Source organism: Podarcis muralis, chromosome 14 (genome assembly GCF_964188315.1).
Source record: "Podarcis muralis chromosome 14, rPodMur119.hap1.1, whole genome shotgun sequence".
In the NCBI taxonomy this organism is placed as follows: domain Eukaryota; kingdom Metazoa; phylum Chordata; class Lepidosauria; order Squamata; family Lacertidae; genus Podarcis; species Podarcis muralis.
The window spans coordinates 18,662,872-18,689,121 of record NC_135668.1 but is presented as its reverse complement, the minus strand read 5'-3'; the positions used below and the strand labels follow the sequence as shown (position 1 = coordinate 18,689,121).

At 46.3% G+C, this 26,250-nt stretch overlaps 1 protein-coding gene across 2 annotated transcripts; it reads left to right on the top strand.

The window, feature by feature from the left end:
- The first annotated feature begins 419 nt into the window (after positions 1–419).
- On the top strand, positions 420–3,007 carry TLNRD1 (talin rod domain containing 1). Of its 2 annotated transcripts, none has more exons than XM_028706388.2 (2): positions 420–558; positions 736–3,007. In XM_028706388.2, exon 2 carries the CDS (start codon positions 1,142–1,144, stop codon positions 2,198–2,200), a length of 1,059 nt encoding a protein of 352 aa, XP_028562221.1. In that variant the 5' UTR covers positions 420–558; positions 736–1,141; the 3' UTR covers positions 2,201–3,007. The 2 variants fall into 2 exon arrangements, with proteins under 2 accessions (XP_028562221.1, XP_028562222.1); XM_028706389.2 differs by having other exon boundaries at positions 473–558; positions 779–3,007.
- The last annotated feature ends 23,243 nt before the right edge of the window (positions 3,008–26,250 follow it).

Below are 26,250 nucleotides of genomic sequence, written 5' to 3'. Positions count from 1 at the left end.
TGAAGTTCCCCGTCGAGCGGAGATCGGGTGCGCCCACGCCCCTGGAGGGCCGGCGCCGCTGCTTTTCCCGGGGACGCTGGGCGTCGTGATCGGAGCGCCAAGCGGGAGAGGAGAGAGGTGGCGAAAAAGAAAAGCAAAAGCGGCAAGCTAAGCTTGAGGGTTCCTCCCTCCCTCCCTCCTTCCTGCCTTCCCTCTCCACCAGCGGCTGGATCCGGGTGGTGTTGGGGGAGAGGAAATCGATGCTTTCCGCCCGCCCTCCTCGCCTCGCCTTCCACGATCTGCCGTGTCCTCTTTTGCACCGGAGGTGAGGTGCGCACGAAACACTTCGGGGCCAGCCTAGCAAATCAAAGCGGCAACCCTCCTCCTCCTCCTCCTGCGCGCGGCCAGTTCCCCCGGCCACAGCTCCGCCGGGCCACACCCTCTGGTGTTCTTCCTGATAGCAACGGGGAGAGGAAGAGATGCCTGCCTGCCTTCTCGGGAGCTGTTAAAGGAGCCTATGGCGTTGGCTCGCCTCTTTCCGGGCCACGGGGACAGCTTGGATTGGAAAGGAGTGAAACGGTAACAGGATCGTCGCCTATTTCAGCCCCTCTTCCCATTTATTTTCTTTTTTTAAAAAAACAACAACACCATCCCACCCAAACTCTTTTCCTCATGAATTTAAACGTGCCACTGTAATTTATTCAGCTGGAAACTTTTAAAGATTTTAAATGATTGCTCCTATTATTATTTTTGCAGCAGCTCCATTTGGATTATTTGCTAATAACGCTTCTCTCCAAAGATCGGCCCATCTGCAGATGGGGAAGGAAAGGGAACGATAATTGATCATGCCGTTGCGGAATTGAGGATCCAGTCTTCCCAAGAGTCGGGGAACCTGTCGCCTGCTTCCAAGCCCATTAGTTCACTGTGAAAGTGGAGTAGCGTCAGGCTCCCTTTGGATTGGGCTGCTCTCCGGCCGGCTCCCGCCTCTCCCTCTGGCCCGCAAAGACTTTACTTTTACTTGCGGAGATTAATGGAATGATGGTGCGGAAAAGGCAGAGAGATCCTGCCAGGCTGAGTGGGGTCTCCTCCGGAGGCATCAGGAGCGGGAGGGGTGGCGGCAGCTGTGGGGTCCCAAGAGGCATGCGTGTGCCCCCCAGGCGCTATGGCTAGCGGCGGCTCTGGCAAGTCCGCTAGCGAGGCGTCCACCCCAAGCAGCGGTGCGTTGCAGCGGAAGAAGCTCGTCTCCATTTGCGACCACTGCAAGAGCAAGATGCAGCTGGTGGCGGATTTGCTGCTGTTGTCCAGCGAGAGCCGGCCGGTCAATACGGATAGCCTGTCCGTCTTTGGGGAGTCCTTCGAGAAGTGCCGGGACACCATCATCGCCAGGACAAAAGGCCTCTCCATCTTGACTCACGACGTCCAAAGCCAACTGAACATGGGACGCTTCGCAGAGGTGGGGGACATCCTGGTGGAGATGGGAGACCTGGTGGTCTCCTTGACGGAGTGCTCTGCCCACGCCGCTTACCTGGCGGCGGTGGAGACCCCGGGGGCTCAGCCAGCATCGCCCGGCCTGGTGGATCGCTACAAGGTGACCCGGTGCAAACATGAGGTGGAGCACGGCTGTGGGATCTTGAAGACCACCCCATTGGCTGACATGAGCCCTCAGCTCCTGCTGGAGGTTTCCCAGAACATGTCCAAGAATCTGAAATTCCTGACGGACGCCTGTGTCCTGGCCAGTGAGAAATCCAAGGATAAGTTTGCCAAGGAGCAGTTCAAGCTGAGCGTCAAGTGCATGAGCACCAGCGGCTCGGCCCTATTGGCCTGCGTCAAGGAGGTCAAGACTTCGCCCAGCGAGCTGACGCGGAACCGCTGCGTCTTGTTCAGCGGGCCCTTGGTGCAGTCTGTCTGCGCGCTGGTGGGCTTTGCCACTGAGCCTCAGTTTTTGGGCAAAGCGGCCGCCATCAATCCGGAAGGTAAAGCCGTGCAGACCGCCATTTTAGGGGGCGCAATGAGTGTCGTCTCGGCTTGTGTGCTCCTTACCCAATGCCTCAGGGATATAGCCCAACACCCCGAAAGTAGCTCCAAAACAACTGAATACAGGGAACGGTTGCGGAACTCGGCTTGCGCCGTCTCGGATGGTTGCAATCTGTTATCTCAGGCACTGAGGGAAAGATCTTCGCCTCGGACTCTACCGCCAGCGAACTCAATTTCTGTGAATTAATCTTTTCAATTTAGGTATACCTTGGTCACTGCTAACACAAATGTACTTAGGCTCCCCTCAACTGGCCCTTTGTTTTATGTATACCAAAGAATTTGTGTAGATCAGCCCAGTCTTTTGATTTTTTTTAAAAAAATATTTTTTTGAATGGGGGAGGCAGCAAAAAGATTTACCTTTTAACCTATGTAGAAACAAATCAGCATTGAGTGGCTGATCATTTGGGGTGAGGGATTGTTAAAAAGGAGAGAAACCATCAAAGTTTATTCAGTTTCGCATCTTTTATAGAATGCATGGTCTACAAACAAGCGAGTGGTAATAACAGTTTTAAGGTTTTATTGAGATTGGGTGGGATAGAGAAAGGGCCTTAATTGCGCTGGGTGTGCTTTTAAAACTTTTTTCTTTAGTCTTCCAAAATTTCCCTTCTAAATTTTACTGTTCAGTTGTGCAGGAAGGAAAAAAAAGTTACCTCAGTTTTCATACAGTCTGAAAGAAGCAGAACTTTAAATGATGGATGTAGCTACCTTTTTGTTTTGTTTTTATGTTGGTTTCTGTATGGTTACTTTTGAATCAAGTGTTAGGTTAGAAGTGCATTGGCTGTGTCGAGTGGGAAAAGAGTGGAGATTGGATGTGATTTCCAAGCTGGGGGGGAAGCTACTGTGAGTGTTTTAAAACAGGGGGTGGGGGAATATTACACTCTTAACAAGAAAGTGATTTGGGTTTTTTAATTATTATTTTTCAGTGTCTTTTTTAAAAAAAAATATTGCATGTACTGGAGTATTTATTTCATCTATTAAAATGTTGTTTCTCAGATGTCTTTCTATGACTCTTAATACTTGAAATAACAGTTTCCTGCTGTAGGCCTTGATCCAAACGGTGGTGCATAAGATTGATTTAGGTGGTTCGCAATGTGGCTAAGGAGAACCCTTACCATTTGAATTCTATGGGGTTCGAATTGCAATACCTGTACTATAAAAATATAACATAAGTAATAAGAGTAATAAGAGACAATACAGTTAAAAATCATACAGGTTCTAGCACAGCACTTTCTTCTGGTTTTCTGCGCTTCTCTCCTTCCTCCCCACCCGCCTTGCTTAGGTGAATTTTGTTTTTTAAACGTTGAACTGGAGAACTGGGAAGTTTTAAGAGAATATTTCAAAGTGGGGTATTGGTGGCACTGAAGGGTTCAGGTTGCGCTTGACTGAGAATTGGTCTAAGGCTTTCAGTAACTATGGAATTTGCTTGTGCAAGACGTAGTGATAACCACCGTGTTGGATGGCTTAGACAAATACCGTATTTTTCTGTGTATAACATGCCCCCGTGGATAAGACGCCCCCTATTTTTGGGACTCCTCATTAAGAAAATGGGGGCAGATTGCTTATTTTGGTGGGTTGCCCTGAGTTGTTGATTGCCCAGGGTCGTGGGAAACCGCTCAGCCGCCTGAACGACACTGCCAATAACACGCGTCACCAAAGCCAACAATCGTTTGCCCGCTCGCTGCCAGCAGCCACCAATCACCCACGCAATTGCCACAGCGGCAGCCGATCGACAGCAGCCCTTGCCGCAGCCACCAATCTCCCGCCAAGACAACCCTACATTTTTAACATTGTTTTAGGGGAAAAACCCCTCATCTTATACACAGAAAAGTACGGTACATGGTTGATAATGTTAGCTGTGGTTACCAGCCATAGTGACTGTTTACTACCTCAAGGGTTGGAGACAGTGGTACATTTGAGCCACAGTTTCTGGGGGACATGAATGGGGCTAGTACTGTTGTGCTTGGATTCTGTCTGTGGGCTTCCCATTGGCAACTGGCTGGCTGTTGTGAAAACAGCTCTTGTGTTCTTCATTTCACTGAACTCAGTGGAGCGTACTTCAAGGTTGGCATGTGTGTGATTGTGCTGTTGAGAACACGCTCTACAATCCTTTCCACATTTACTGCGAAATAGGTCTTACTGTGATCAGTGGGACTTTGGTTCTTAAAGTATGTTAGGGATTGCAACTTTGAAGGAGTACTTGTTAAGGCTGCAATCCCATACCCACTGACAGAGGAGTGATCCACACTGAAATCAGCGGGACGTGCTTTGAGCAGAATTACCGTATTTTTTGCTCTATACGACTCACTTTTTCCCTCCTAAAAAGTAAGGGGAAATGTGTGTGCGTCTTATGGAGCGAATGCAGGCTGCGCAGCTATCCCAGAAGCCAGAACAGCAAGAGGGATTGCTGCTTTCACTGCGCAGCGATCCCTCTTGTTGTTCTGGCTGCTGAGATTCAGAATATTTTTTTTTCTTGTTTTCCTCCTCCAAAAACTAGGTGCGTCTTGTGGTCTGGTGCGTCTTATAGAGCGAAAAATACAGTATATAGGATTGCATTGTAAACGTGGGCTCCTGTGTGCACATATAGGGAGGAAGAGCCATTGAGTTGGCATGGTGTAACGGACAGGGTTTTGAACTTAGGTTGGGGAGATCTGTGTTTGAATCTACACTTGGCCATGAAGCTCATTAGGGGATTATTATCCAGTTACCATCTCTCGACGTATCACACAGGGTTCTTCAGCTAAAATGAAGAGAGAACCAAATCGGATGCCTTGATCTTGAGGAAAGGATAGAATATAAATGAAATCAATAATAATGGAACTTACTCTTGAGTCAACGTATATAGGGACAGACTCCGAAAGTAAAACTCCCAGGCTTTAGTATCATAGTCAATAATACATTTTGTGATTTGATTTGTTCAGGAGGTGTGCTTTGCTTTATGGTGCTGACATTGGGTTTATATTGCTTTTGAAATTCCATACAGTCTTATTGGCCCCCTCTGTCCTGAATGTTGACTTGCCTTTTTAGCTAGTTTGGTACCAATTAATGTTTTGCTCAAAGCATCATTCCTCTCTCTCTCTCCTCTTTCCAACAGTACCTCTCTTTTTCTTTTCTTTTTAAAGCACATTGATCCATTCCTGCTGGAGCCATCTAAGGTAGTGGCTTGAATTTTGCATGGAAATTTATTAAGGTTTTCCTTGGGCACTTATCAGGGGTTCCTATGTGAGAGTATCAGTAATGATGGAAAAGTTTCTCTGAAAGAGCCTTCCCATTGTTCTCAATCTTTACCAGGAATGTGGGTTTCCTGGAAAATTTTGAGTTGGAAGATTTTCTTTTGAAAATGAGTGTAATTTGCACTGGAACAATATTGGTTTGCATTGGAAAGTTTTCTGATACCCTAGGGAATTATTTTAGCATGTTTGTTTTACTTGCATTTAGTGTACAAAGCTTAAAAACCCTTGAACAGCCAAGCTTGCCTAATATTTATTTGCAGTTGGCCTCTGTTCACTATATTCCCTCCATTGTTGCGGGCAGTATGCCTCTGAATACCAGTTCCTGGGAGTCATAAGTGGAGAGACTGTTGTCCTTAGGTGATGCTTACAAACGTCCCATAGGTGTCCGGTTTTCCACTGTAAGAACACGATGCTGGACTAGATTAGCCATTTGCATAATCCACTAGATCTCTTCTTCTGTTCTAACTAATGTGCTTACATTTTGGGTATTATTTTTTTCCTGCAGAAAAATAAATCCCTAGGAAACTACCCACTCCACATTGTTGGTCTCCACTCAGAGGAGCTTTGGGTGCATTTATAGGGCATGTTCTTAGTGGTCTTATGGAACTGGGCAGTTCCTTGTCTGACCTGCCTCTGCAGGGGTTCTGTGGCAGGTGCATTTATGTTGAAAGTTTTCCTTAGAGGCAAAATGTGTGCTGTTTTTGTTTTTTTTAAGCCACTAGTTTAGAGCAACGGAGGCTCCATCTGCACTGTACAATTAGTGCAGCACCATTCCACTATAAACTGTCGTGGCTTCCCCCCCAAAGAATCCTGGGATCTGTAGTTTTCGTTGAGGCTGCTGAGAGTTGATATTCCCCTCACAGGGCTATAATTATAAGAATGTTTTAACTGTCAATCCCTCTTCCCTGGGAACTCTGGGAAATGGGGGGGATTTTATTATTTATTTACATATATAATCCACACTTTCCTAATATATATACATACATACACACACACACACACACACACACACAAATATACAGTGGTACCTTGGTTTATGAACTTAATCCGTTCCCAAAGTCCGTTCTTCAACTAAAGCATTCTTAAACCAAGGCGTGCTTTCCCATAGCATCATCAAACTGATGTGGGAAACTGAATTTCAGAAATTAGAAGCTAAAATCTGCATATTTGCTGATCCCTAGTGGTGACTGCACCCATTGCTTGCAATGCAGCCCCTGGAGGGGTTGCAGTGGGGCAGTATAGCACACCGGTTGAAAAAGGGTAAATGTTACACTCCATAAACTAATTTTCTACTTCACCTGATGATGTAAAGCTATTGGGTAACTTGGTGAGAGGGAGTCTGTGTAAATCATCCATCCATAGCTGCTCACCTGTAGACTTCGGATGTGCCATACAATCAAGTAGCTATGTGCAATTCTGAAAAAGGCAGTATTTGTCTGCTTTGGAAGTACTGTAAAACTTTTAGTAACCAAGATGCACCATATTTGTGGGTTTCATCTTATCTTTGTGGTTTGTGTACAGATTCTGAAACTTGCTGGGGGATCAAAATAGTTTGTTGATCTTATTTTTCCGTTTGGAAGCATGTGGCTTATTCCTGTGCTACGATACCAAACCAGTAAATACCCATAGGAAGCTTGTTGGGTTGTTTCTTGTCTATTTGTTTCATCATCTACATATCCTGCCCTTCCAAAGGAGCCTAGTGTGGCTAAAGAGGAGAGCTATAAGTGTCTCTTTTTTAAAAAGCAATTGTTAAATGCAAGAGAATTTGTTTTAGTGTTTGTATAACAGATGGTTGAACAGGCAAAAACCCAACAGGGGAACCATTTCTCACCACTGCAAATCAATGCCGTGCCTATATAGTAATTTCTGCCTGGGGTAGCTGTGTAAAAAGTCCTTGTTGTTGTTTAGTCATTTAGTCGTGTCCGACTCTTCATGACCCCATGGACCAGAGCACGCCAGGCACTCCTGTCTTCCTCTGCCTCCCGCAGTTTGGTCAAACTCATGCTGGTAGCTTCAATAACACTGTCCAACCATCTCGTCCTCTGTCGTCCCCTTCTCCTTGTGACCTCCATCTTTCCCAACATCAGGGTCTATTCCAGGGAGTCTTCTCATGAGGTGGCCAAAGTATTGGAGTCTCAGCTTCAGGATCTGTCCTTCCAGTGAGCACTCAGGGCTGATTTCCTTCAGAATGGATAGGTTTGATCTTCTTGCAGTCCATGGGACTCTCAAGAGTCTCCTCCAGCACCATAATTCAAAAGCATCAATTCTTTGGCAATCAGCCTTCTTTATGGTCCAGCTCTCACTTTCATACATCACGACTGGGAAAACCATAGCTTTTAATATACGGACCTTTGTTGGCAAGGTGATGTCTTTAGAAAAAAAATTCTACCCTACGTTGGAAGAGAACAGGGCTGTCTATATAGCTGTTTCCTTTTAGGAATATAGAAAGCTGCCTCATACCAAATGAGGCCATTGGTCTATCTAGCTTAGTAATGTCTGTACTGTCTGGTAGCAGCCCTCCAGGGTTTCAGGCAACGGTCCATCCCAGTTCTGGCACCTTCTGCGTTTAAAGCAGATGTTCTACCACTGAGTTACAGCTCTTCTCGTAAGTACGGTATATTTAAAAATGCAGTTTAGATAGCTCAGGTTTGAGCTGGGATTATATCGGGTTTACCTGACTTCATTTAATCCAGCTCTTGCTTCACTGATCTTCAATCTAGGACGTACAGTGGTACCTCGGGTTAAGTACTTAATTTGTTCTGGAGGTCCGTTCTTAACCTGAAACTGTTCTTAACCTGAAGCACCACTTTAGCTAATGGGGCCTCCTGCTGCTGCTGCTGCTCCGCCAGAGCACGATTTCTGTTCTTATCCTGAAGCAAAGTTCTTAACCTGAAGCACTATTTCTGGGTCTGTAACCTGAAGCGTATGTAACCCAAGGTACCACTGTACTAGCCCTTATCCTGTATGTAGCCTGCCCTTCATTTTTGCTACATAATGTTTGTTTCTTCTTTTGTTTCATTCATACATACACAAGCACGCAATTTATTATTAAATTGATATTCTGCCCTTCCTCCCAAAGGAGCCCAGGGTAGCAAACAGACCAAACTTCAAAAAACAATTCCAGTACCGATGCAGACGATAAGAAGAAAATGGTGGTGGTGTTGCGGTAATGTGGCCAAGTTCTAGTTGACTGCAGCTCAGTTGTGGTTTGTGAAAGTGGGTTTCCTGTTTGCTACATTTGTACGCAGCATCCCGAGGAAAGTGTACTCAGGGTTAGGGATCTGTGGTAGGGAAGGGATGGCAAAGTGTTCAATGGAAAGAAAGCTTGTGGCAACATCCAAAGGGAGTTCTACATGTGTTCTGTTGCTTTCTCAGGGTTATTTGCAGTTGTTGCTGAGGCTTTCTTGCCACAGTGGCTGGGATCCATTGGGACTGGAAATGCAAGCCAAGGGCAGGTGGAGTCAGAGCCGATGACAGGGACAAAATTCTAGTTTTGTGCCTGTCCTCTCTGCTGTGTTTTATAAGGTGGCGACACAGGCTCCATTTGCACTTCACTGTTGTCCGCACTACACATTAAAAGTACTACGATGCCAGTTTAAACAGCCATGCCTTCACTCAAGGAAGTCTGGGATATGTAGTTTCTCTTTATTTTTTATTTTTTTTAATTAATTTTTACATATTAATTATCATTCATACAACAAAACTTCCCTTCTTATACAATCTTTTTGGACTTCCATCAGCCCCCTGATAATCCTCCATTCTTATCACTTATTCTGCATTTCTTAGATTCCTATTGCCTTTTAATTATGGGACATGTAGTTTCTCAAGGGTGCGGAGATTTGTTAGGTACAATTCCCCCTCAGAGAGGTACAGTTCTCAGCATAGCTGTCAACGTTTCCCTTTTTTAAAGGGAAATTCCCTTATTCCAAATAGGATTCCTCGCAAGAAAATGGAAAAGTTGACAGCTACGGTTCTGAGTAGTTCAAAGAGCAATCCCTCTCCACAGGGAACTCTGGGAGTTTTGAGGGGAGGAGATAGGGATCCTCTAACAATTTCCAGCACCTCCCAGGATTCTTTGGGCCAATCTGTGACTGTTTAAAGTGGTATCATAATGTTTTAGATGTATGCTGCGACTGTGGCCTAAAGCAGTATCATACAGGTCCTGCAGTCAAGTGAGTGACAAGTGTCTTGCTATGTTTTCCTTTGGACCACATCAGTGAGGTGGGGGGCGGTTTTGTGGTCTGGGCAGCCCACGCCCCCCATGCACACTGCCCAGGCTTGCACCCAGGGAGGTCATTTTGCTGCTGTTAGCGCAGCGGTTTGACTTCACTCCTGGAGGGACGCTCCATTGCCTCTCGCTTGTTAACAATTCTCAGCACCCTTAACAAACGACGTCTCTCCGAATCCTTGGGGGGGAAGCCACGACTGTTTAAAGCAGGGGTGCTGACTTGCCCCCCACATTGGGGGGGAGCAGTGTCACGTGGCTTGTCCCACCCATGCCCACGAGCGCTTGCATGGCAGCGGGGGTGAGCTTCACCCTTCGTGTGCCCCACCCCTGCCTGGCGCAAGAGCGCTCGCCCGGCGGCAACAGGATGGTGGCCCCCTTGGTATTGGGGGAGAGGCTCAGCCCACTCCCAACCAATATTGGGGGGCCCGAAGCCCTTTTGGCTCTTGGTTTAAGTGCTTGCAACGCATGGTGCAAATGTTGGAAGAGGGAGATGACCGGCTATGCCATCCCCAGGGCAGGATGTAAATAAGGAAGGGAGGGGAAAACTGAAGGCTGATCTAGATGCTATTGGGAGGGGGTGTGAGAGAGTCATAAAGCTCTCATTTGGGGGGGGCATCTTTGTAATATTGTCATTCCACTGAAACTCCCCAAACACTGCTTGGACTCTGGGTTTGGCTGGCCTGTTAATTTATTCACGCTGACATGCAGACTGAACCACTAATAATATTAGCTGGCTCTGCAGCCCTATGTACTGTAAATGATTTTTTGCCATGCCATATGCTATGGGAGAGGCTATATTTAGGCATGGGAGTGAGCTCTGAAGTTTCAGGCTTTTGCTTTGAATTTCTTGGTTTCCTGCCAGGTCTTGGAACTCTCCTAACTCCCTGCAATTTCCTTTTTATGTTAGCGTTGGTTGTAGGATCTGCAGTCTTTTTCTCTTTCCAGCTCTTTGGCTTCTTATGCAAAAGCTACTTATTTAACAATTCTGCTTGTTGCCTGATGAGACCTTTACATTTATTGGAGGTTTGCCGTTAAATATTTGGACACTGTTGTCTGTTTGTGTGTATCCACATACCAAGGGATTACTAGTATGTTGCTTAATATTCAAGTCCAACAGCACGATTGTTTGTAGTGTTAGATAAGAATAGAATAGAATAGAATAGAATAGAATCTTTATTGTCATTACACAAGTGCAACATTGCACAAGTGCAACGAAATTGGATGCCATCCCTTAAAAACAACAAAAGCAAAACAACAACAACAACAACAACCAAACAAACCACATTCCAGCCACACCCACACCAACACCCATCAAACTCCCAGGTCACACTATCGAGTTACAGCATTCAAAAAGGCCACAGCTCTTGGATAGAAACTGTTTTTCAGTCTATTTGTCCTTGACTTGATGTTTCTATATCTCCTGCCAGAAGGCAGTAGTGCAAACAGACTGTGTCCCGGGTGAGATGAATCCTGCAGGATGTTGTTTGCTTTCCTAAGACAACGGGAACCGTACAGTTCTTCCAAAGATGGGAGAGGATGACCAATAATCCTTTGGGCTGTGGTTATGACCTTCTGGAGCACCTTCCTCTCCCTAGCTGTACAACTGGAGAACCAAGCACAAATACAGTATGTAAGAATGCTCTCTATGGAGCCTCGGTAGAAGGACACCAGCAGTCTCTCACTCAGATTGTTCTTCTTCAAAAGTCTGAGGAAATAAATTCTCTGCTGGGCCTTCTTCACCAGAGCAGTGGTATTTGCGCTCCAAGTCATGCCCTGATCGATAGTTACTCCCAAAAACCTGAATTCCGCCACCCTCTCCACCCGTTCCCCGTTGATATACAAGGGCTGAATGTCCGCCTTTTTTTTCCTGTAATCCACCACCAATTCCTTGGTCTTAGCCGTATTAAGAGCCAGATTGTTCTCTCCACACCAAACACAGAGCTGCTCCACCTCGTCCCGATAGGCGGACTCATCCCCTCCTGAAATGAGCCCTACCACCGTAGTGTCATCAGCAAACTTGATGATTTTGTTGCTGGAATAGATGGCTGTACAGTCATACGTATAGAGAGCATAGAGCAGGGGACTCAACACACAACCCTGTAAGCAAAAGACTGTTTAAAGCAATGGACTTGCGTGTGCTTCACTGTAATCCTAGATGTGCTTGTGCTTGCAAGTAAGTGATGTAGCATCATGTAAAAAGGACGCGGTTGGCGCTGTAGTCTAAACCACTGAGCCTCTTAGGTTTGCCGATCAGCAGGTCGTCAGTTCGAATCCCCATGACAGAGTGGAATCCCGTTGCTCTGTCCCAGCTCCTGCCAACCTAACAGTTAGAAAGCACACCAGTGCAAGTAGATAAATAGGTACCACTGTGGTGGAAAGGTAAACGGCGTTTCCATGCACTCTGGTTTCCGTCCCGGTGTTCTGTTGTGCCAGAAGCGGTTTAGTCATGCTGGCCACATGACCCATAAAGCTGTCTGTGGACAAACGCCAGCTCCCTCGGCCTGAAAAGCAAGATGAGCGCTGCAACCCCATAGTCGCCTTTGACTGGACTTCACTGTCCAGGGGGCCTTTACCTTTTACCTTACCTCTAGGATCACAGCCTAATTCTGCGTAGGATAGCAACTTGAGCAGCACAATCCTATGCATGCTTACTCAGAATTAAGTCCCACTTAATCGGTGAAGCTTAGGCTGCAATCCTGTACTCTGTTACTTGGGAGTAAATCCCATTGAACTCAATAGGGCTTGTTTCCAAGTATAGGGTGGCACTGCAAATTTGTCCGGCAGATGAGCATGGCACACAGTTTGGGGATTCCTGGCTTTGATTTTGATGTTTTATGCACTTTGGAATTTCAGGGGATTGGAGCTAGCTACAAATTTGATTTTGTGTTTGAGACTTGTGTGTAGGCTTTCAGTACTACTCCGTAACTCTTGGACATACCAAGCTGTCTCTGCTGGTTCATCCTTCAAAAGTTCAACTCGTTCCGTATCTAGGTATGTTTGCTGGACCACACCCAGCACAGGTTTGTACTTGCTCCCCCCTCTCCCCAGCATTAAACTGGAATTGGGGAAAGGGGAACTTTTAAAAACTACAGTGGTACCTCTGGTTACGTACTTAATTCGTTCCGGAGGTCTGTTCTTAACCTGAAACTGTTCCTAACCTGAAGCACCACTTTAGCTAATGGGGCCTCCTGCTGCTGCTGCTGCTGCGCCGCCGTCACGCGATTTCTATTCTCATCCTGAATAATAATAATAATAATAATAATAATAATAATAATAATTAATAATAATAATAATAATTTATTATTTGTACCCCGCCCATCTGGCTGGGTTTCCCCAGCCACTCTGGGCTGCTTCCATAGAAACCAAAAATACACTAAAATATCACACATTAAAAACTTCCCTGAACAGGGCTGCCTGAAGCAAAGTTCTTAACCCGAGGTACTATTTCTGGGTTAGCGGAGTCTGTAACTTGAAGCGTCTGTAACCTGAAGTGTCTGTAACTCGAGGTACCACTGTACCAGTGAAACAGACTGCAAGTGTCTTTTGCAATCGAGAAATCGGGGTTGGCTTGGTTTTTTGCAACAGTGGGATCCATTAAATAAAATGAAAGAGAGACCCTGAACTTACTCACTGATGCCTGGGCTACCTCAAACAGAAAGTGAAACACTCTTATTTCTTTGTTCAGCTATGGGAAAAAAGGAGCTCAGCGTTAAGCTTTTAATTTCTGCTTTGAACTAAACAAACTTTGAAGACTGCGTTCCTGATAGTTCCTCATCTTTTGATTCAGCAGCTGTTCCAAAGTGCAACTCCAGTAGCTGAACTTAAGATGCAATGCTGGACACTTAGGCGGAAAAGCCCCATTTACTTAGGTGGAAAGTCCCATTTACATCAGTGACACCTGATTCTGAGTGGGGGAGGGGGAGTATAGGATTGCATTGTTAGTGTGCAGATGTGTGATTTTTATGGTTTATTATAGCAAGCACAGTTGGGCCTGGTAGAGCAGAAGACAGGGCCGGAGGCCAACAGTAGGTGGAGCCAACTTATTCTAGGTTTATCCTCATTCTGCTTCCTGCTGCATTCTACAAGCGCAAAATTCAGACTTGAGGAGGAAGCTGGTAAACTGGACTGATTGTAAGAAAGCAGCCTGGCAAGTACTGGATGGAGACAGATTGAGGTCAGTGGGGCAGTGCCCCCATCTGCCCATATGGACCAGCCTCCACTGCTAACTGACCTAATTTGTGAGGAGCTTAGTATGAGACAAAAGATTTTTGAGCTCTGATTTAATGGAACACAGTAGGCATTTTGAGAGAGTTTACATATACAGGTAGGGATGCGGGTGGCGCTGTGGTCTAAACCACTGAGCCTTGGGCTTGCTGATCAGAAGGTCGGCGGTTCGAATCCCCGCAACGGGGTGAGCTCCCATTGTTCAGTCCCTGCTCCTGCCCACCTAGCAGTTCGAAAGCACGTCAAAGTGCAAGTAGATAAATAGGTACCACTCCAGCAGGAAGGTAAACGGCATTTCCGTGCGCTGCTCTGGTTTGCCAGAAGCAGCTTAGTCCTGCTGGCCACATGACCCAGAAGCTGTCTGCGGACAAACGCTGGCTCCCTTGGCCTATTTAGCGAGATGAGCACCGCAACCCCAGAGTCATCCACGACTGGACCGAACGGTCAGGGGTACCTTTACCTTTACATATACAGGTATATTGTAACCTTGTGAGTCAGCTTGGAGGTATGTGCAACAAACTGAGTCAACCTCTGCGAGGCTGAGAGCACAATCCTGCGCATGTTTACTCAGAAGTAAGTTGCACTTCATTCACTTGGGCAGACTCCAAGGGAAACATGCATGTTTCTACTTTGTTAGCTGCCTTGAACATTTAGGCAAGGGGAGACACAAACATTTTCGGAATAAGTAACTAGATGCAGGAGTGTAGCTTTAGGTAGAACTCTGAATCACAAATAGGAGAGCGCCACTGCGCTAGGGTTTTGCTATCAGGTTTCCCATATGGCTGGCTGCTGTGAGAACAGGATGATGGACTAGTTGAGCCTTTCACCTCTTATGTCCTTACATTCTTATCTTTAGTGACACTTCAATGCATGTATTTGGTGCAGCTTTCGTAAGGACAGCTGCGTCAGTTCTGTGGTCCCACTGGCCAGAGCGGATTGAATACAGAACTGTGATAATCTCAGCTTTCATTAAAAAAACACACCTGCAAGCTTTCATCCCTTAAGGTTGCGGAGATTTAAGTTTCAAACTGGGTAGTCAGCCTTTTCCAGTCTAGTGTCTTCCAGAGGTTTTAGAATTAATCAGTCATCATCTGTGCTGCCCATAGTTGGTCCAAATAATCTGAAGAGCTCCAGGTTGGGGAAGAATAAGTCAAAGGTCAGGTGTGGCCAAATTTTTTAAGCCCCTCGGCACACTTGGATTTTTGAACAAGAGCTGTGGGAACTGGGCAGCAGCCAAATTCAGTAGAATTAATCTTTGTTTTGAAAAGTAAGGTAAAGGGACCCCTGACCATTAGGTCCAGTCATGACCAACTCTGGGGTTGCGGTGCTCATCTCGCTTTATCAGCCGAGGGAGCTGGCGTACAGCTTCCGGGTCATGTGGCCAGCATGACCAAGCCGCTTCTGGCAAACCAGAGCAGCGCACAGAAACGCCGTTTACCTTCCCGCCGGAGCGGTACCTATTTATCTACATGCACTTTGACGTGCTTTTGAACTGCTAGGTTGGCAGGAGCAGGGACCAAGCAACGGGAGCTCACCCCATCGTGGGGATTCGAACCGCCAACCTTCTGATCGGCAAGTTCTAGGCTCTGCGGTTTAACCCACAGCGCCACCCGCGTCCCAAAGTACATAGAGCTAAAAAGAGGAAGTGGGGAAGAGTGTCTCTTCCAATGTCCTCATTCAGCTCCATGCATTTTTCAAGGCAGCTAACCACCCACATCACAAAAGTGGGGTTGGGGGGGGCTCACAGGCTTTGTGGGCACCGGGAGAAGACCTCAAGGGCACCGTGGTACCCATGGGCACCATATTGGTGAGCTCTGACACTGGTGAACTCAACAGCTGAGTACAGCAAGTGGACGCAACAGCTGAGTACAAAGAGAGCTTCAGTACTGTGCAGTATTTTCCTTTCCCCATGAAAAGCAAGAGTTAAGTTATGCAAATATGCTTAATATGTAGCCCTGGAAATATGCATCCCCTAACCACAGGACTTTGTGGAGGATAGTATATTCTTGCCATTAGCTTGCCAAAGTAATTGCATTAAGTATGGACCATAATACGTTGTTTTGACAGGTCTGTAACTATTTTAGAATCCAAAATCATAACATTTATTTATTATAAATGTAGGCTGGCTGTGTCATCAGCAAGCTTATGGTTAATCTTTACATGTGCATTTTGGCCCAGAAACGTATTCAAATGCAGGAAAAGAGCAGCACGTCTGTCTCTTCCTGTGTAATATTCATTAATTGAGATTTACATCCTGCCCTATTTTGCAGATTCAGGAAGCTGCCTTATACTGAGTCAGACCATTGGTATTGTCTGCACTGACCGGCAGTGACTGTCCAAGTGGGGATCTCTCCCAGCACTACCTGGAGGTGCCAGGGTTTGAACATGGGACCTTCTCCATGCAAAGCAGATGATGTACCACTCAGCTGTGGCCCTTGCCCAAAACAGAAAGTTCGCAGATTGCCCGCAAAAGAGCTTCTGTTTGGTGTGACGCGTCCGGTTCACCGCTTCAGGAACCAGTTCTGCTGCAGTCAGCCAGAGGACCCTGTTGCAACCCTTTCTGCCACTGCTTTGCCCTCAGGGAGCAGTGGATTCCAGCAGCCTTGGAGAAGAACAAATTGCTATCGCTAACTATACATTAGTTGTGCCGTAAGATTTCCCCATGGCCAGAGGGTGAGCAGGCAGGCATGTGACGAGTGGGCTGGAATGGGACTCCCAGGCTGATGACAATCCCAGAAGTATTAGCTGCTTCTCTTTACACAGTTTATTACAGTGGTACCTTGGGTTAAGAACTTAATTCGTTCTGGAGGTCTGTTCTTAACCTGAAACTGTTCTTAACCTGAAGCACCACTTTAGCTAATGGGGCCTCCCACTGCCACTGCGCCGCCGCCGCACGATTTCTTTTCTCATCCTGAAGCAAAGTTCTTCACCCGAGGTACTATTTCTGGGTTAGTGGAGTCTGTAACCTGAAGCGTCTGTAACCCGAGGTAGCACTGTATTTCTTGAATCCATTAATCGCCATATGCCAAAGCCCATATGGCAACTTCTAATAAAATTGGTTTAAAGACAGTCACTATGATCGGTGCCAATGTTGCCTAAAACCTTTTCCAGCTGGTGAGCCGTTTTGACTGCTCCCCCATCCCTTGCCCCTCATGGGCCATTCTGACAGGTGGGCGGGAACACCTGCCTGTCAATCACCTGACATGACGTTAGGTGACCCAGAGGTCTTGTTTGTTTGTTTTTTTAAATCCTTTGTGGGTGCACAGTGTCTGCAGACACAAAGAGCCTATTGCGTTGCAGGCTTGAATTAATGCAAAGCAGGGATGTCCAACAGGTCGATTGCGATCCACTGGTAGATCTCTGTGAGGTTTTGGTAGATGGCGGTCGATCGCTGGGTCCCTTTCCTCAGCGTTTTAAAAATAGAATCTGGCCCCGCCCCCTCTCCCCGCCCTCCATTGTCGATCTGCAGAATGGAAGACGGAGTTTACTCAGTGAGGGTGTTTGCTTCCCCAGCGATCTGTTGGTGAGTTCCTGATCCCCTTCCCCCCAAAAAAACCCTTAAAAACGGGGCTTTTCTCTTCTCTAAAAAAAGCTCACTGCCAGTGTTATGTACTGAAGTTCTCACCCTGGGCCAGCAGGGGGATACTGTAGATAGTTTTCACTCAGGTCCACATATGCAAATGAGGAATTGAAAGTGACGTTCAGTGATTGGATAGTTACAGAAAGTTGTTACTGTTGCTTTGTAGTTGAGCTCTATATAAGCAGGTTGGCTGAACCTCTTCAGCCCAGTTCTGTTCTGGGCCTGTGAATAAACAAGAGCTGTTTGAAGAATCGCTGTGTCGTCTGATATGTTTACCCACAACTTAACAGCCAGTTTTTAATTCTGTAAGTAGATCGCAGTCTTTTGGGAGTTGGCCACCCCCATGCAAAGGAATACTTGCATGTACATATGACTTCCTGGGGGGGGGGTTGCTGAAAGCACGCTTTAGGGAGTTTCCCCATCAAGAACTGCAGCTCACAGATCCCAGGAAGCTAATGCCAGTCAGTGGATCAGAGATCACTGCAAGACCACCTTGGGCAGCAGTTGGTGTATCCTCAGCAGGCTTGCCCTCATTGCCGCTCTCGCCCCTGCTGCCATTTGTTTCTTTCCCTACTGCTATGCGACGGGGCCCTTCCAGCCAAGTGCTTTTTTGCAGGTGTGTTCTGTAACATGTTAACAATGCAATAATTGTGGGTTTATAAAGGTAAAAAAAGAAGTTAAAGGACCCCTGGACGGTTAATTCCAGTTAAAGGCTGCGGCGTTCATCTCGCTTTCAGGCCGAGGGAGCCGGTGTTTGTCCACAGACAGCTTTCTGGGTCATGGGGCCAGCAGGACTAAACTGCTTCTGGCGCAATGGAACACTGTGACGGAAACCAGAGTGCACGGAAACGCTGTTTACCTTCCCGCCACAGCGGTACCTATTTATCTACTTGTGCTGGCATGCTTTCAAACCGCTAGGTTGGCAGGAGCTGGGACAGAGCAATGGGAGCTCGCGCCGTCGCGGGGATTTGAACCGCCAACCTTCCGATCAGCAAGCCCAAGAGGCTCAGTGGTTTAGACCACAGCACCACCCGTGTCCCATGTTGGTTTATACTAGACCATCCCCACAACATTCTGCTTTGCCAGCTGTTCCGTGAGGCTTCCCAAACATTGCTGAATTGTTGATGTCTGCAAGGGCACCCTTCCACCATCACAGAGGCACCATCACAGTGGGGTGGGGGCCTGAGGGGTCGAGGTCATCTGTGGTATAAACCGTGACAGGATTTCAGAAGGGAGATAAGGGACAGGCTGGAAAACCAAGCATTGTGTCTGCCCTAAAACCTTTTCATTGAAAGCGGGATTACGTAGGACAGCCCCCAAACCATCATGAGCATAAAACATCATGAAGTCGCAATAAACGCAAAAAAAAAGTACCCGCTGGATCAGGCCAATGGCCTACCTAGTCCACCATCCTGTTCTCACAGGTGCCTGTGGGAAACCAGTAGGCAGGATTCAAGCACCAAAGCCCTCACCCGCTCCTGTGGTTCCCCGCAACTCGTATTCAGAAACACTACTGCCCCCAACTGTGAATTGAGGGCATAGCTGTTACTGCTTGAAAACTCTTGATTTTTCTGTTGTTTAGATTTTTATTTTTATTGTATGTTCCTTCCTTCCTTGGTGTTTTATAACTGCTGTCGATTTCCCCCCTCCCCCTGTATTTGATGTGACTATTACAGTGGTGCCTCGCAAGACGAAATTAATTCGTTCCGCGAGTTTTGTCGTCTTGTGATTTTTTTCGTCATGCGAAGCACGGTGTCGGGAAAGTTTTGGAAAAGCTTCAAAAATCACCAAAGTCTTTAAAAACCTCAAAAAAGGCTACCACACCGTGTTCTATGAGTTGCTCCTCGAAGTCAAGTCGCAACTGTATTAACGGTGTTAAGAAAAAGGAAACAAACTTGCAAGACGTTTCCGTCTTGCGAAGCAAGCCCATAGGGAAAATCGTCTTGCAAAGCAGCTCAAAAAACAAAAAACCCTTTCGTCTAGTGAGTTTTTTATCTTGCGAGGCATTCGTCTTGCGAGGTACCACTGTAATTGGTTTTTTTATTGTTGTTTTTAGGTTGTTTGAACTGATGTTAGCTACTGCCTACTAGGCCAGACTTCCTCAATCTCAGCCCTCCAAATGTTTTGAGACTACAATTCCCAGCATCCCTGACCACTGGTCCTGCTAGCTAGGGATCATGGGAGTTGTAGGCCAAAAACATCTGGAGGGCCGAGGTTGAAGAAGCCTGGATTAGGCAATCTCTTATTTGGAGGAGAAAAACAGGTGTATGAATCTTGGGTTGCATCCAGCTTCATTCTTCTCAGTTTAGGCCCGTTATTCAAATCGTGTCCAGTTAGTCATGTTCCAGTATTTTCCATAGGTCTACTTTAGAGTAGGACCAACATCAAAGGCAACCCCTTGATTTAAATGCCTTCCTTCCCGATCACTGCTTTGAAATTGCCGCGTGAGTTAATGCTACTTAACATGGCTTTGTTATAACCAGGGCCTAAGACATTTTGCAGCCTGACTAGCTAGCAAAGCCTTCCACCCCCCTCCCTGTCAAGGTACCTAGGAATTGGACAAGTTATTTTGGGAGAAAATCCCCAGTGCACCTATTCCTTTTTCCCTGGCTGTAAAAACACAATAATACATTAAACGACTATATCCTCCTCTTTCGTGCATCCAAAATTTAGCTGCCTTAGGCTTCTACCTAATGATAGGGCCAGCTGTATTTAAAGAGTTGGTGCTTAAAGCATTTTTTTAAAGAAAGGAAAGAAAGAAATGCTTTTAAAAGAAGAAGCAGTTTTGGAGGGTAAAAGTGCTTCTTGCCCAAGCTCGGAGGTTTTCCTAGAAGTAAGTGTGTTTGTGGGCCTGTCAGACCACACCCTTCCCCTTCCCACTAATTTCCTGCTGAAGTCATGGTTTGAAGGCTTCTCAAGTGTTCAGCTCTCCCCACCTCGTGTGTGTGTGCGTATGCACACTGAAGACTTTGGAGCCAAGATTTGCTTTCACGGCATAAAAGCAAGATTTCGGTCCCTACTTATTAATGAAGGAAATCCTCTGGGCCACGGAGAAGCCGTCTATGCAGGTTTCCTCACTCCCACCCCTTTTTCCCCAGTGCTTTTTTTAAAAAACCATCTGCTGCACTGCAGTACACAGAGGTGTTCCCCTTGCCCAGCTACTGCTAAAATTGTGCGTGTGTGCACAAACACACTCCGGCAAATGTTGTGCGGGGATAAGCTGTTCTTTGGAGTGCTGTCTGCACAGGGTGGCTTGGAACAGCTTTTGAATTCCATTTTCTGTGCACTCCGGCCTGGAGGAGAACTCAGCAAAAGGGGAAAAGGCACAGTTTGCAGCTTTAGGCCCTGAGGCTGCTGCCTGCAACAAATCTCTTCGCTTAAAGAGCTGGCAAGCAGGTTTGGGGATCTCTGTGGGCGTCGAGGAGCCAGCTCTGGGCTGCTGTCGTTGGTTCAAGAAGTTCTAAGCAGCGAATGCTTAAAAAATAATAATAATGAAAAAATGGTTAATGAACTCAAAATTTAGAAGTCTGCAGAAATGTAGCTGCTGGTGACTTGAAGACACATTTTAGAATATTATCATTATTGCAAGCGCATCTGCATGCTGACTTTTTTTCTTCCTGTCTTCCTGCACTTCCTTGCTACAAGTGCATGCCCCTCTGTTTGATGTGGTGTGGGTGGGTGAGAATGAGACTGTACTGAATCCAGGTGCTACTATTTCTTCAGAATTTTTGTGTGGGTGGGGGTTAAGCTGATCTACTTCACAGAAAGATAAAGGTAAAGGGACCCCTGACCATTAGGTCCAATCGCTGATGACTCGGGTTGTGGCGCTCATCTCGCTTTGTTGGCCGAGGGAGCCATCGTACAGCTTCTGGGTCATGTGGCCAGCATGACTAAGCCGCTTCTGGCGAACCAGAGCAGTGCACTGAAATGCAGTTTACCTTCCCGCCAGAGCAGTACCTATTTATTTACTTGTACTTTGACGTGCTTTCGAACTGCTAGGTTGGCAGGAGCAGGGACCGAGCAACAGGAGCTCACCCCGTCGCGGGAAGTCAAACCGCCGACCTTCTGATCGGCAAGTCCTAGGCTCTGTGGTTTAACCCACAGCGCCACCCACGTCCCTCACAGAAAGATAGGAACTGTTAAAATTGTATACAGATTTCATGCTCCATATCATCGTTCCCCCAAAGTGAGTTATGAATGAGTGAAGCAATCCATATTAAGGCTAGAGGGCTACCTTGCATATTTTTATTTTTATTACAGGTGTGTTAGCAGTTAATCACCAAACTGTTGCAGTCAGGGCTATGTATGTGTGCCAGAAATATTTCAACTACAGAATTCAACTTCCTGAATGAAAATCTAGGTGTTCAAATATGCATACTTTTTAAAAGCGAGCTTCTAGGCCAGGCATCCCCAACCTGCAGCCCTCCAGATGTTTTGGCTTACAACTCCCATGATCCCTAGCCAACAGGACCAGTGGTCAGGGATGATGGGAATTGTAGTCCAAAACATCTGGATGGCCGAAGGTTGGGGATGCCTGTTCTAGGCTGTCAAGTGTGGGAACAATGCCCTCAGAAGCCAGAAAGGTGGATAAATAGAAGCTTTCCAGTGGTTTTGAGAATGGGGAGGGAATCAATTTCCCGCTTAATAATAATAATAATAAATTTATTACGTATACCCCTCCCCAGCCACTCTGGGCGGTTTCCAACAGGATATTAAAAACACAATAAAATATCAAACATTAAAAACTTCCCTAAACAGGGCTGCCTTCAGATGTCTTCTAAAAGTCATATAGTTGTTTATTTCCTTGACATCTGGTGGGAGGGTGTTCCACAGGGCAGGTGCCACTACCGAAAAGGCCCTCTGCCTTTACTTTGCCTCCTGCTGTGACATTTAGCACCAAATTAAACTGTTAAGGCTTCCCTCACATAATTCTGGAAACTGTGGTTTGTTAATGGTGCTGAGAATTGTTAGGAAACCCCTGTTCTACTCACAAAGCTACAATGCCCAGAGTTCTCTGGGAAGAAGGATTGATTCCCTGGGAATTGTAGCTCTTAAGGCCCCTCAACACGTTGCCAGACTACAAGTCCCCTCAGCCCTGACCATGGCCATTTTGAGTGATGCGACTGATGCTGGGAGGCCACAGGACAGCCCTTCCTGTCATCTTAACCATTATCTCACATTCTGGATGGGAGAGAAATTTGATTACCGTATTTGTCACTCTATAAGATGCACCAGACCATAAGACGCACCTAGTTTTTGGAGGAGGAAAACAAGAAAAAAAATATTCTGAATCTTAGAAGCCAGAACAACAAGAGGGATTGCTGCGCAGCGAAAGCAGCGATCCCTCTTGCTGTTCTGGCTTCTGGGATAGCTGCGCAGCCTGCATTCGCTCCATAAGACACACACACATTTCCCCTTACTTTTTAGGAGGGAAAAAGTGAGTCTTATAGAGCAAAAAATACAGTAAGTGTGCTTTTCAAGGCAACACACAAGCCAAAACACAGCTGTCATTTGCCATTCACGCTTCTCTGAATTTTGCAATGCTGGTCTCCAACCAAACAATTATGTGTGCACATGCATATGTTAGGGGCATTGGGGGGAATGTGCACACACATTCATATATTAGTGAAATCAACATAAGAAAAATGCATTGTTGTTAAAATTGCTTGCAAAAATAGGTTTCTTGGAAGAAATTCACATTCGAATGCAGGTGAATTTTCATGAGGACTTAAAAAAAAATTAAACTGATGCGAAATTGGAAAACCGAAGTTCTGAAAAATGAGAAATTGGCTCTCGGCTGTCACAAAGACCTGAGCTAGAGTCACAGTCCAAAACCACTCTGCTCCTTCTGTTTTCTTCATTTTAGCAGCCTTTTTTATTTGCGGGGGGGGGGGGAACCACCTGTAGTTTAAGCCCTCTACAGTTTTATCTCAAGCCCCCCAGCCATGGACCTATAGCGCTCTCTCTCTCTCCCTCTCTCATTTACCCACCCACTCATTGTATCAAAACTTGGCTTCTGAACTGAAGAAAGAAAACGGAGAAAATGAAGAGAGACAACTGTTAAAAGAGCGAGTTCGCCTAATTCTGTGGCAAAATTTCAACTGGTAGAAAGATCAAGAGGGCGGATGCCGTCCACAAATGGCAGAAACAATAAATACACTGAGTTGCCATGTCCTTAGATGACTCTGCAACTGAAGATAGTTTCACTTTAACCATACTGTCAGCCGCATGTGATGGCGGGGGCCTTGGGAGGTGCAGCTTCCCCCCACCCTGTGCTGAAAAAAAATAATCTTCTGATTTGGAGATTTTTCCATGGGAATGTTGGCAGACCTGGCTGTAAACGGAATTAGCTTAGAAGGTTCTTCTCTCATCCCACCCACCCCCTCTGCTTCCCAAAAAGCCCTGGAGTCAAGGTTAACTGAAAGCAGTTCTTATTTTTAGGCACACAGACTGTTTGCTTTGCTCCACTCCCCCTGCCCCCCACTTTTGTAAATTCAATTCTATAAAATCCAAAAGAATGACAGGTGCATGCTTGCTAAAGAGGTCTTAAGCCCGATCCCTTATAGCCCAGCTCAGTAGCTGAGATTGTCTCCTGTGCTACAGAGACCTGATAGGCCTTGTGACGTTACCATATGAGAGTGCTGGAGGTGAAACAGTTAACCAGGTTACCCAATCAGAACCCAGGGGGGTGGAGTCAGAGGAACTATAAAACCAGCTCTGCGAGGGGCGAAGGGAGGAGTTCGTTGGGAGTTGGGTGGTTGGTTGCTTGGAGTGGGAGTGAATTGGGATAGAGTCTGTAGGTAGGGTAAGTTAGTGAAGAGAAATAAGCTGAGTCAGAAACAGTTAGGAGCTAGGAAGACAAGTAAATTCTGAGAGGTGATTTAGTGAGTGAGAGCAGGTAGCAGAAGTTATAGGTCTGGATAGGCACCTCATGACTGTAATTGACCAATACCGTTTATGAAACCACACGCTTGTTAAACTGCAATAAATAAACAGAAGTTTATGTTCCAGTTTAAACCTGACTGGACTCAGTATTGTACCAGTTAGGGCCTGGGTGGTGGCAGTGAGAAATCTAGTGCTGGCACAGGGATCAATAGACGTTGAAACGTCCGGGGACCCTGTGTGATCACCACAGGCCTCAGCTAAGAGTCAGTCATTTACTGTTGCTGTGGAACACTTTGCTTTTTGCAGAGATGCTGCAGGCTTCCTCACGGTTGACTTTCAGGTGTCAAATACAATTTTATGCTTGCACTGTAGTGATCATCTATGTATTTTTAAAATGGTATATGATGTTGAAATCGTGCTTCAGCGGCGCAGCGGCAGCGGGAGGCCCCATTAGCTAAAGTGGTGCTTCAGGTTAAGAACAGTTTCAGGTTAAGAACAGACCTCCAGAACGAATTAAGTTCTTAACCTGAGGTACCACTGTATAGGGATCGAATCTGCAACCTTGACATTATCAGCACCACGCTCTAACCAACTGAGCTATCCAGGCTGACCTTGATGTAGATAAATATAGTTTCAATGATCGGAAATGCTGAGATTAATTTTTCTGGGCCTTTATTTTCATTTTAGAGGCCCTCATTAAGGGAATCCCCTTTGCACTTAAAAATCTGAAGAGTTTCTCTCTCTGTCTCTGCTTCTGCAAAGCTCGGGAGTTCCCCAAGTCTGCTGATACCTCCCTCTTGTGTGTGGGTGGTTCCGTTTTCACTAGACAAGGATCCACATTCAGAGCATGGGTTTGCTTTCAGTACATGGGATGGAAACAGCAAATGGTTTAAAAAAAAATGCAGTAAAACAAGCCACAGCAGAGAAAGAAAAGAAAAGACTAACCTAAAACCGCAGTGCTTAAAAAGCCACTGGGCAGATGCAAAGGTTTCCATATGATGCCCCAAAGAACAATAGAGAGGGTGTCACAACCAGAGAGGGCATTGGGTCAACCCACTATTACGCTCTTCTGCATTTCCCCCCATTTTCCCCATGGAACACGTGTAGAAAGCAACAATGTAGACCTGGTTGCCTCTGCCCTTCATTGATTACAAAGTAACTTGCCCGCTTTCATTGCTTCCTCTAAAATATGGCTGAGGAACCCTTTTCAAACTGGAGGGCATATTCTCATCCGGGCAGTCTTTGGAAGTGGCCACATGCCAGAGGTCAAAGTGGGTGGAGCAATGCATGTCTATTTTAACCTTTGTACCGTAGGCTACTTTCTACACACACAAGGACATAGCCCATCCAGGCAAAACACTTAGGGAGGGTAGGAATTAGGGCTGGCAGTGTGTGTGTGGCCTGGAGAGAAGAGGTGTGGCCTGGGGCAAGTCTGAAGGGCCAGACAGAGACACTAGGTATAAATACCGTATTTTTCGCTCTATAACACGCACCCAACCATAACACGCACATAGTTTTTAGAGGAGGGAAATCCGTAGGCATGCCACCTGTAGGCATTTCCTCCATAACACGCACAGACATTTCCCCTTACTTTCTAGGAGGAAAAAAGTGAGTGTTATGGTGCAAAAAATATGGTAATTATTCTTCTTTCTATCTTTCCTGCCCATCTGGCTGGGTTTCCCCAGCTGCTCTGGGCGGCTCCCAACAGAATATTAAAAACACGATCAAACATCAAACATTAAAAACTTCCCTAAACAGGGCTGCCTTCAGATGTCTTCCATAAGTCAGATACAGTCATATATTGGGTTGAAGTTGCTTCAGGTTGAGCGTTTTCGGGTTGTGCTCCGTGGCAACCCGGAAGTATTGGAATGCTTTACTTCCGGGTTTTGCCGCACGCGCAAGTGTAGACACTCAAAATGACGTGCACATGCACAGAAAGCGGTGAATCGCGACCCGCAGACGCGGGTTGTGTTCTGCTCTGGATGCGAACTGGGCTCTGGAACGGATCCCGTTTTTATCCAGGGGTACCACTGTAGTTGTTTTGATTTCTTTGACATCTGATAAGGTGGGTGCCACTACCGAGAAGGCCC

Excerpts from the sequence above, each read along its gene's own strand:
- TLNRD1 (XM_028706388.2), top strand. The coding sequence starts at position 1,142 with ATGGCTAGCGGCGGCTCTGGCAAGTCCGCTAGCGAGGCGTCCACCCCA.